At 53.3% G+C, this 11564-nt stretch overlaps 2 protein-coding genes across 2 annotated transcripts; one reads left to right on the forward strand and one right to left on the reverse strand.

Moving 5' to 3' along the window:
* Positions 1–916: 916 nt before the first annotated feature.
* Positions 917–4315, forward strand: ASIC3 (acid sensing ion channel subunit 3). Its single transcript, XM_007950116.1, has 11 exons — positions 917–1450; positions 2021–2171; positions 2375–2502; positions 2629–2830; positions 2932–2988; positions 3059–3206; positions 3428–3519; positions 3607–3686; positions 3780–3851; positions 4062–4120; positions 4237–4315. The coding sequence occupies exons 1-11, from the start codon at positions 917–919 to the stop codon at positions 4313–4315; spliced, it is 1602 nt and encodes a 533-aa protein (XP_007948307.1).
* Positions 4316–5656: 1341 nt separating this feature from the next.
* CDK5 (cyclin dependent kinase 5) lies at positions 5657–9397 on the reverse strand. Its single transcript, XM_007950117.2, has 12 exons — positions 9355–9397; positions 8649–8737; positions 8486–8553; positions 8302–8362; positions 8139–8195; positions 7327–7422; positions 7141–7215; positions 6870–6966; positions 6614–6683; positions 6014–6074; positions 5845–5925; positions 5657–5743 (listed from the first exon to the last, which is right to left on the reverse strand). The coding sequence occupies exons 1-12, from the start codon at positions 9389–9391 to the stop codon at positions 5657–5659; spliced, it is 879 nt and encodes a 292-aa protein (XP_007948308.1). The 5' UTR covers positions 9392–9397.
* Positions 9398–11564: the final 2167 nt, after the last annotated feature.

Consider the following 11564-nt stretch of genomic DNA (forward strand, 5'->3'; position numbering starts at 1 on the left):
TAACCTGGGAGGGACATGTTAGCCCTCAGTCATTGTAGTCAAGAAGGCCTCTCTGACAGGAGGGAATAAGCAGGGAAAGTGAGGTCTGACTCCTCAAGAAGAGAAGGTCACTCAAGAGACAGGCCATGACACAGAAGCTGGAATAGGTTCTGACTGCCCAGGGCATTCTGGGACCTGAGGGGCACAGAAGAGGAAACTCAAAGCTGGTGCCAACTTCCCACCACTCCGCAGCTTGGTCAAGAGCCAGCCCCACCCTTCATGGGTGAGGTGAGTGGGAAGAGGGGAAAGAGGGGAGAAGAGAAGGGCTGGGCCCAGGTCAGATACTAGTCCTCAGACTTCACAAAGCAGCTGCCACTGGGAAACTAGACAGTCTGAAGGTATCTTGCCCCAATTTACCTCTGGGCTGAACTCAAGCCCTCCCCTTGCTGTGGTTTCCTCCTGGTGCCTCTGGTCTCCGACAGCCCGGCTCCCTCACACTACACTAATGGTTCAGCCTGGGGCCCCAGGGACCTCCCCCTCCAGACTGCTCTGCCGGCCCCCTGACCCCCCTCACTGCTGAAACCCAATCCTCTGCAGCAGCTCCAGCAGCACCGCCTTGGCAGAGCAGCTTCTGCTTGCCACAGCTGGCTGTACTGCAGAGCCCGGATCCCTACGATCCCTACTACCAAGCCACAGCCCACTGCTGCAGAAGCCCAGCTGGATCAGCCAGGTCACTTCGTCCACTCCACCAGGCCAGTGCCTCCCACCTCTTAGTCTTGGCTGCTCTCTTCCAACCCTCTCCTCCCCTTGCCTAACCTGCAGTGACCCCTGCCTCAAGGGGTCACTCACCCAAGTCCTGCCTCAGCCCTCCTGACCCTGAGACTGACCCCACCTCAATCTTTCCAGCCTTCTGAGTCTCAGTACCTAGGCCACAGCCATGAAGCCTACCTCAGCGCCAGAGGTGGCTCCGCAGCCAGCCTCAGATATCCGAATATTCGCCAGCAGCTGCTCCATGCATGGCCTGGGCCATATCTTTGGCCCAGGGGGCCTGACCCTACGCAGGGGACTGTGGGCTGCAGCTGTGCTCCTGTCGCTGGCCGCCTTCCTCTACCAGGTGGCTGAGAGGGTGCGCTACTATGGGGAGTTCCACCATGAGACGGCCCTAGATGAGAAGGAGAGTCACCAGCTCACCTTCCCGGTAGTCACCTTATGCAATATCAACCCGCTGCGCCGCTCAAGCCTCACACCCAACGACTTGCACTGGGCCGGGCCAGCACTGCTGGGCCTGGACCCCACTGAGCATGCTGACTTCCTGAGAGCCTTGGGCCGGCCCCCTGCCCCACCTGGCTTCATGCCTAGCCCCAGCTTTGACATGGCACAACTCTACACTCGGGCTGGGCACTCCCTGGATGACATGCTGCTGGACTGCCACTATCGTGGCCAGCCCTGTGGGCCAGAGAACTTCACTGCGGTGAGCTAGCTGCCCTGTTCAGATGCCCCCAAAAGTTAGGGACCCTAAACACAATCTACCCAGGGATCCCTTCCCTCTGGCCGGGCCAAGTTCTCCCCACCCCCACCAATGCCTTTCTATTTACCCCTGGAAGCTGTCATCCTTGGGACCCTCCCTGTCACTCAGCAGTCTGCAGTGTACAAAGGCTATGTCTCCAAGTACCAAATGCTGATCCAGGCTGGCTCTGCGCCCAGGGTCTGGCCTGTGAAGACCCTGCTCCTGGGGGTGGGATCTCTAGAGGAACTGTCCTGGGAAAGACTCCTCTTTCTGCCAGGGACAGAGAGAACAACTTGCCTTGCAGGTTGTGCCCTGGTTTGTGTGGGGGGAAGTCTGGGTGTGGAGGATGGGCTGGAGTGATGGGAGCCAACACATACCTTTATGAGGGTGAGGCAAGGGGAACTGTAATGTGGACTTCAGTGTTCAAAGAAGAGACTGAAGAGAGAATGGACGCAAGAAAGGCTTCTAGTCCGTGGATTTGTATGGGTGTCTCACTGCCTGGTGCAACCTAGCCATCTGTGTGTCCACCAGCAGATCTTCACCCGCATGGGTCAGTGCTACACCTTTAATTCTGGAGCTGGCGGGGCTGAGCTTCTCACCACTCCCAAGGGCGGGATGGGCAACGGGCTGGAAGTCATGCTGGATGTGCAGCAGGATGAGTATTTGCCTATGTGGAGGGACACGGGTAGGGGCACATGCATGAGGGTTTTAGGGGTGGCACAGAGGGGAAGGGGTTCCAGGATGAAGAGTAGGTGGAGATGAGGTTGTCCAAAGCATGTTCATTCCCTCTGACAATGGGGCAGGAGTGGTCTGCACAGGCCTAGAGAGAGGGGCTGCAGAAGGTCTTGCCTGGTTGGTGCCTCGGGCTTCACAGGTGCTTTCCCGCAGAGGGCACTCCATTTGAGGTAGGGATCCGAGTGCAGATCCACAGCCAGGAGGAGCCACCCATCATCGACCAGCTGGGCTTCGGGGCAGCACCCGGCTACCAGACCTTTGTGTCCTGCCAGCAGCAGCAAGTATCCTCATCTGCTCATCCCGCTACCCTTCCTTCAGCTCCACACCAGGGACCTCGATCCCACAGGAAATCTCTCACAGTCCTACCCAGGTGCCCACACTTCTTCCTTAATGCGATCCTTCAACAGTTGAGCTTCCTGCCACCGCCCTGGGGCGATTGCAGTTCTGTATCTCTGGATCCGGATTTAGAGCTGGAGCCCTCTGGTCCTCTGGGTTCTCCCAACCCTAGCCCAGGCTCCAGCCCTCCCTATAGCCTAATGGGTTGTCGTTTGGCCTGCGAGACCCGCTATGTGGCTCGGAAGTGCGGCTGTCGAATGATGCATATGCCTGGTAAGGGGCTGGGGCGGAAACCTTGCCCCTGGAGGGGAGCGGGGCTTAGGGAGCGTTGGGGCAACTCCTGTAACTGTCTCCTTTCCCGCCCTTCTCCCCAGGCGGAGCGCCAGTCTGCAGCCCCCAGCAGTACAAGGACTGTGCCAATCCAGCCCTGGGTAAGGGCACCCCTCCCTCGACTCCATGTCCTACCTCGCGCGGCCCTGACCTGGCATGTTTCGCCGCTAGACGCCATGCTGCGGAAGGACGCGTGCGCTTGCCCCAACCCGTGCTCCAGCACGCGCTACGCCAAGGAACTCTCCATGGTGCGGATACCGAGCCGCGCCGCCGCCCGCTACCTGGCCCAAAAGTACAACCGCAGCGAGGCGTACATCGCGTAAGCACGGGGGCTGCGGGTGCAGTACGCACCCCAGGCTCACACTCAGAACGGGCTTTGGGACTTTGGGCAAGATGTCCACCTTTGTCTTTTGAAAAGTGGAGTGGTAACGCCTCAGTCCCAGGGTCCTTGAAAAGAGGCCGAGACAGAAGAACCTGCACCTATCTCCTAGCAACTGGCCCAAGTTGTCAGTGAGCATTCCTGCCCTTCCTTTCCTCTAGGGAAAACATATTGGTGCTGGACATCTTCTTCGAGGCCCTCAATTACGAGACGGTGGAGCAGAAGAAGGCCTATGAAGTGTCAGAGCTGCTTGGTGTGTGTACAGGCAGGCTGCCAGTCTGGGGTCTGGGGAGGTGTGGGCAGCATGTGCTGTGAGGGGACCACCATCTTCTCTCTGCAGGTGACATTGGGGGCCAGATGGGGCTATTCATTGGTGCCAGCCTGCTCACCATTCTTGAGATCCTGGACTACCTCTGCGAGGTGGGTCAGGTCCCTAGGTGGGGAAGTGAGGCAGGGAACACATTAGGCCCCAGGGAAGAGATGCAATGGCCACTTCCCCTTACTTGCCCCCAGGTGTTCCGAGACCGGGTCCTGGGATATTTCTGGAACTACAGGCGCTCCCAGACGCACTCCAGCACCCATCTGGTAGCAACCCCTTCTGCTCCCACTCACCCCCACCCCCATGCTGCTCCCAACACTGTGCTTAGCCCTCGCTTGCCCTTTTTCCTGACAACCTAGAACCCATCCCTCTTCAACTGAGACATCCTGCCCAACTGGAAGGGGTGTGCAGTGAACTTGGCTGGTGGCTGAGAGGGAGGATTCTCTCATGCCTCTGACCCTCTTTTCCTCCTACAGCTACAGGAAGGGCTGGGTGGCCCTCAAACCCATGTTCCCCACTGCAGCCTGGGCCCCAGGTAACACAAAATGGCCCCTAAGGTCAAGGGAGGAGGGTCAGGTCCAGCCCAGAAGGGCAATGGGTAGGAGCAGAACAGCAGCATGAAGGCCTCCTGCTTCACTGGTCTCTCACTAGGTGTCCCACCCCTCCCTGTGCTGTCACCAAGACTATCTCTGCCTCCCACCGCACCTGCTACCTGGTTACACGGCTTTAGACTGGTATCTCTCTCCTCAAGGGCCCTGACATGTCCACCTTGCAAATGTGCTTGTCATCTTTACCCCAAATAAAGCACTAATGCCTTTGCCTTGATGTTCCTTTGACCCAGCAAACTTGTCAGACCAAAGCCAGCCCCAGCCTGTCATAGTGTCTGGGAAGTGGGACTGGGATGAAGTTAAGAGATCTCCACAGATCTCTCTGGGAGAGGATACACAGAGGGTATCATCCACTTGCCCTTCAGTGTGACTGCATTTGTCAGACTAACATCTCAAAACTAATGGAGAACAGGCATCATCAAAGTTAAAGCATAGGTGGAAGGGGCATAGGGGTTAAGTGACCCAGGCTGTCTCACTGAATATGGACTGGGTGATAAGGCCACACCTGAAAAAATGCTCAGGAAATGGGCAAGAGGCAGGAAGAAAGAGGCTGTTCCACTTCCAAGAACACAAGCTGCTGCCTTCCTTGAAAGATCATGACTTTCTCACACTTGGGATCAAGAGCCAGCAGCAGTCTATCTCCACAGGCAGCACTCTTGCTTTCCTAACCTCTCCACTCTGGTAGAAATGCCCCAGCTTGACACAGGTGGGGCTGCTCATGGGGCAGAAGTGCAATCCAAGGCTCTCCCGTCCCTGCTCCTGTCAGGAAGGACACACCCAGATTCTGCTTTCTTTCTCTGCACCGCAAAAAGTGCAGTGGAAAAGGGGCAAATAATGCAGCAAAGGAGAGGTGGTCTTGATTTAACCAGAGAACCTGCAGGCCTGGTATGAGTGGGGATGTAGACGGAAGGATCATGAGAGTATAGGTGGGATATGTAGACCATAAGGAACAGCCCAGCCTTTTTCTCCGTTCTGGTGGGAGCCTATCATTACTCTCTCTCAGACACTGGCCACAGAGACCCTCAGGAAGGATCAGGGCCCCCTGATGGAGAGAGCAGGATGTGTATGAGTGCAGATGCACATGTGTGGAGCCAGCCCTGCTCCAGCCACAATGGATGTCAATCATAGTCTCCAGCCCCATCTCAGAACACTTAGAGAAGAGCAAGAAATGGATGGTTAGGTTGTTTGTGAGCTGGAAACAGAGTTGCAGATAAGCCCCAGTTAAGCCCACCTCCCCTTCAAAGCCACTCAACCATCACATCAGCCAGACTGTGGGAAAGGAGCAAATTTATGAAATTAAATAAAAGTCCATGAAGGGAGTGAAGAATCCAGGCAGGGCACCTCCACCCTTACTGGGCCCAGCACAGCTGGAGCCCCAGCACATTGTGAACCTTTGCCTCTCTCCTCTCCCTGGAGGGGATTAAATAGGCCAGGCCCCAGCCTGGCACCAGGAGTCTTGGAGCCTAGGGTGGACAGAAGTCAGAGAAGTAGGGATGCTGCAGGGCTTCTTCTGCTGAGATTCGCTGGACAGGGTTACACTTGAGGAGGTTCTGAAGAAAAGAAGAGTGGCAGGGGTCATTGCAGAACCTACCCACTCACAGCCCTCCAATAAGTACTCTGACCAATCCTACCCCTGGTTCCCACCCCTCACCTGCAGCAGGTCTCTTCCTGTGGTGTTGAGCTTTGGCACGACGTTCACCAGTGACGTGGTGGCCGGGTACATTGGGTAGGGCTGTGGAGGGGCAGAGAGAGTCAGGCCCAAGGGCCTGGGGCCTGAATGGGATTGGAGGCTGCCACTCCTCTTCCCCATACCCTCACACCTTATAGTCTGGCAGCTTGGTCATGGTGGGCCACTGCTCCTCAGTGGGAGTGCCCAGCAGCGTGTCCACATGGTCAAGGATCACTCAGCTGGAAAGGGCTGTGTCTGCCTCTTCCAGGGCAGTGGGAGCAGTTCTTCCCTCCCTAAGAGAGTTCCTCACATTCACCCTGCCCAGGACAGGAGGAGGCTCCCATATGTGTGTGTGCCCCTCATAATCAGTACCTCCACAGTGTTTACAATGGGCCAGGCACTTTATAAACACTAATTTAACCTAATCATGAAGTCTGTATCCTAATGAACCAGTTACCCTTTCCCTACTCTCACAAACAGCCATTGCCCCTTTAGACCCCTGCTCTCAGAACTCAGCTCTCATCTGAAAGAGTGTCCTCTTGGATTCTTTCTGCAGGGTGTCTCCTAGTCTCTTGTTGCCTGGGTATATCTACATGGAACAATCTGATGGCTCCACCACCTACTCCCCACCTTCACAGATGGGAGAAGCTTGGCACCCAGCATCCACGCCCTGCCCCTCAGCCCCTGTACTCTGAGCTCATGGGATTAGTCCACTTCCAGAGGCTCAGTGAGAAAGGCACTGGCAGGATATCTGAAGATCCTCTTCAGTTGGTCATCTACGTCATTGCCAGGGAAGAGAGGCCGCCCAGCATTGGCTAGCTCTGGGGAAGGGTGCAAGAAGTGAGGACATGTGACACATAAAGAAGCCCTCATTCCACTGGCATCCTCTGTACCTTCCTCCCCCATCATGAAGTGTCCCACTCCCTTTCCCAGAGAGGGACCCTCCAGACCCTATTTCTCAACCTAAATTGGAGAAAAAGTGACTCCGCAGATCCCCAGCATGTCACCTGCAAAGATGCAGCCGGCTGACCACATGTCGATGGACGTGGAGTAAAGCTTGGCCCCAAAGAGGACATCCGGTGGACGGTACCACAGCGTGACCACCTGGAGAAGACCCCACCCACAGGAACCCCCCATCTTAAAGGGCTGGGGAGGAAGTTTGAGAAGGAGGCAACTCAGAGAGGAGAAAAAAATCATGTTTTGGGTCCTGGTATAGGACCTGAGAGGTGCTGACTGAGGATCCTCTCCCTCACCTCCACCCCCATTGATAAAGCTCACCTCAGCTGAGTAACAGCGAACAGGGATACCAAAGGCTCGAGCCAATCCAAAATCAGCCAATTTCAACTCTCCATTCTGAGGGGAGATGAGAAGACCATACAGAGAATGGCTTTTGCATAGTCTCGGAATAGCCCAGCTCTCCTCCACCCTTGGCTCCAACTTCCCACATTCTCCCTTGAGAAGTACCCTATTAATGAGCAGGTTCTGGGGCTTCAGGTCCCTGTGCAGCACATTGCGGCTGTGACAGAATCCCAGGCCTTTTAGCAGCTGGAAAAGGAATGACTGGGGAAGAGGAGAGTCACATCCTGGTAGGAATCTTTGCCTAACAATGGACCGCATGCCCTTTCCCACTCCCCTCCACTTTGTTTTTGCTTTACCCTACATTTCCTTACCTATCTAAAACCCACACTCACTCATCCACTCACAACATCATTCATTCATCAGTGACAATCTACTTTGTACCATGCTGGGTATTAGGAGCATGGTAAAGAAACAAGCTGGCCCAGGTCCCCACCTTTATTTAACTTACAGTCAAATGGGCTTCCCACTTGCATACACCTCTCCCCTATCTGGCCTCACTTGAACACACACATTTTAATAAGTAATAGATATTTCATACTCTTAAGATTCCGCACTTGGTTCCCCTGGAACAAGGGAAAGAGCACTTGGTCTTGGGCCTAGAACAGTGCCTGGCACATAGCAAAGCTTTTGATAAATATTTGACTGAATGAATATATCTCTTTGAACCTTGTTTTTCCCATCTCTTAAGTGTAAATAATATTACTGACATCACAATGCTACTGTGTGGGCCCAATGAAGCCATTTGAAAATGCTGGCTAAACCCAAACACTTGGGAGGGCAGGAACAGGGGATTCTCATTGCTTACATCCCAAAGGGTCCCCTGCTTAGGGCCTAGAATTGGTGCTCAAAGAGCACTTAAACTGAATATTGACTCCAGCTCCAGCCTCAATGAGTGCCCAGGACCCAACCTCCCTCACCTTTACAATTTCAGGATCTAGGTCACCATTGCAGCTGTCAAAATACTTCTTCAGGTCCTAAAAATAGGATGAGGTAGGGAGTGGGGCAGAATTTCAGTCTTAGTCTGTGCCCTTATACCACCTCCTCCTGCCCCAGCTACTGTCCCCAAAGTCCCCACTTCACCTGGTCACAGAACTCAAAAACCAAAGTCAGCTTCTTGTCACTATGCAGGACATCATGAAGCCTAGGGAGAAGAAAGGGCTCAGCTAGGCAGATGTGCCAGGTTAGGTCTAATATCCCACCTCTGAAAACCCATCCTCCTCCAACAATCAAAAACGCAAGAGAAAAACCTTGCCTGTTAACATACCTGACGATGTTCTTGTGCTTCAGCTCTTTGAGTAGGCAGATTTCCCGAAGGGCAGAACTCGGCACTCCCTACATGAGAGAGAGAGAGAGAGAGAGAGAGGAAGTCAGATCCCACCCAGCCTAGGCCTTCATCCTCCTCCCTGGCCCTGGTGCTCCAGTCCTACCTCATCATCGTCATCCAGCCTCACCCGTTTCAGAGCCACGATCTCATGAGTCTCCCGGTTTTTAGCCTTGAATACTGTTCCATAGGTACCTAGGAGATCAGGTGTGCCAGAAGAGGCAACATCTGAGTATTGTTTCTGATGCCCAGAGGAGTAAGGGGTTTGGGTTTCAGGCTGAAGGCTGGGTGTGGAAGAGGTTTGTGAGCAAGGATGTTTCAAGTGAAAAAGGGAGAAAAGGTGTCTGCTGAGGCTCAAGAGTTTCTGCAGGAAGGAGAGTCTATCACAGCAAGGGTAAGGATGTCTAGAATAAAGATAGTACTTTGGGAGGGTCTGGAAATAGTAAGGAGGGGTCTGAGAGAGGAATGAGGGTCTTCAGATGTATTTAAGTTGGAGGATGGAGATGTGCAGAGACAACTGAGGTTGGGGGTTAAGGTGAGGTTCTGCAAGTGGTGCTAAGATTAGGGGTGCGAAATGCAGGAAGTGCTGAGATTGGGAGGTCAGGTCTTGGTTGGGAATGGGCGTCTGCAGGAAATGCTAACGTTGGGAGGAAATGCACAGAGTGTTGAGGTCAGGAGGCTAGGGCTGTAGCTAGTGCTGAGGATCGGGTCGAGTAGGTGGGTATTGCTGACGGTATAGAAGCCAGGGATGGAAGGAATGCAGAGAGGTCTGCAAAAGAGTATTTTGCAGGAACATCTTGTGGCCCCATTACCTTCCCCAATCTTCTCCAGCTTTTCGTATTTCTGCATCGCGGCGGTCGCGGGGACCCCTGCGGGCCCTCGCTTCTAAGACTCCGGGCCCGGCGTTGCAGAGGAGGCGGTACCTCAGCCTCCGACCCTGCCTGGCCCTCCTGCCTCTGCGCATGGGCTTATGGGGCTTGTAGTCCTAGGACCGGCAGGTCTTTCCTGTAACAGTCGGGCCCGGGTAAAGAATTAAGACTACAACCCCCAGCAGGCTGCGCTCAGGCTTTCTGCAGCGTTCGATTTCCAGGACTTGTTCGGACCGCGAGGCAAACCTTGGACTTCAAGTCCCAGGAAGCATCGGGTATCCGCTTTCCGGGCATCCTTGCCGCATCATCGCGGTCCCAGGTTGCCTAGCTTTTGTTATTGCTTTTCTGTAATCACAGGCCTTTTTGGAAAATGCGGCTTGGAAACTGCATGATCCTGAATGCAGCGGGGATGAGGGTGGGACGCCTCTGTTTCGGCTTTGGAGCCTGGCCTAGATCCGGGACCCAGGTGGCTTGGCCCTGATCCGGCTGGAGAGGAAAATGGTATTTGATTCCCAACGACCGCCTGACGATTTCAGCATTGTGTCAACCTTTTTTCCCAAGCCCCTAGTGGTCCCAGGATTGATCTGGGGAGTGGCTCAGAGTAGTATCTTGCTGATGATGACTTCACAGGGACCAGCTGCTCACAGGGGTAGGAAAGAGTGGCAGGTGTGTCCCCCACTTTAGACTAGAGTTGAGCAGAGGGAAGATAATTTAACATTCCTCAGATACTCCTCTCTTCTCTTTTGTTGTTAGGTGCCATGATGGTGTCTTCCTCTCCCAGACCCCTCCTCACTATTTCCAGACCCTCCTAAAGTACTGCTTTTATTATAGCCATCCTTACCCTTGCAGTCCATAGTATTTTCAGTATTCTTCGCCAACACCCCAATTCATAGCGACCTTCTGTAAAGCAGAACGAAACACTGCCTGATCCTGCACTGTCCTCACAATCAGGGCAATGCTGAAGCCTATCATCACAGCCACTGTGTCAATCCATCTCGAGGGTCTTTTCCATTTTCGCTGACCTTCTACCTCACCAAGTATGATATCCTCCAGGGAGCAGTATTTTCTGACAACATGACCAAAGTATGTGAGACTAAGTTAGGCCATTCTCGCTTCTAAGGAGCATTCTGGCTGTACATCTTCCAAAGCAGATTTGTTCATTCTTTGGCAGTCCATGGTATTTTTGGTATTCTTCGCCAACACCCCAATTCAAATGCATCAATGCTTCTTCAGGAGCTCTGGTGGTGTAGTGCCTAAGGCATTTGACAGATAACGGTAAGGCTGTCGGTTCAAACTCACCAGCTGCTCCTCAGAAGGAAGACTAGGCAATCTAATCTGCAGAGATACTGTCTAGGAAATCCAAGGAGGGGTTCAGTCTTCCTTATTCATTGTCCAGCTCTCACTTGCACATGAGGCTATTGAAAATACTATGGCTTTGGGCAGGTGCACTTTGGTCTTCAAAGTGACATTTTTGCTCTTTAACACTTTAAAGAGGTCTTTTGCAACAGATTTGCCCAGTGCGATATGTTGTGTGATTTTTTGACTGCTGCTTCCATGGGCATTGATTGTGGATCCAAGCAAAATGAAAGCCCTGGCAACTTCAATCTTTTCTCCATTTACCATGATGTTGATTATTGGTCCAGTTGTAAGGATTTTCTCAAGATCTTGTTTATCTGAGCCCACTCAACTCCAGCTACTGCATCCTGAGGTCTAGGAGAGCTAGGACCCTTGGAGTTAGACTAGGCGCGGGAGATGGTTGACTGCGACCATTGATTACCGAGTAACAGACAGGCGGGCAAACAGGTGCTGCACTTGCAACGGCCTTCCTTCATCCTTTAAGTAGTTGATTATAGATTTTCTTGGGCTGCTCTCTAATTGTCTTACAATTGCATGCATTCTTGAGGGCTGTGAACTGTGTAAAACGACCCCAAACAGCACTCCTTAGAGCAGAAGCCTGAGTAAGTGCTAAACTAACTCATGTATGGCTGAACGTTTCCGGCACACACATTGTGCTTCACCCAGTGGCAGACAGAAACCTTATTCCTTATCTGGAAAGATTTATAATTTAGCTTGCAATATAAATTACACACAAGGATCTCTAAATGCCAGTGATGACTTTGAATAGGGTTCGAGTACAGGTCCTGGTAGTACAG

This window comes from Orycteropus afer, unplaced genomic scaffold (genome assembly GCF_000298275.1).
Source record: "Orycteropus afer afer isolate SDZICR_OR568_19922 unplaced genomic scaffold, OryAfe1.0 scaffold00264, whole genome shotgun sequence".
Classification (NCBI taxonomy): domain Eukaryota; kingdom Metazoa; phylum Chordata; class Mammalia; order Tubulidentata; family Orycteropodidae; genus Orycteropus; species Orycteropus afer.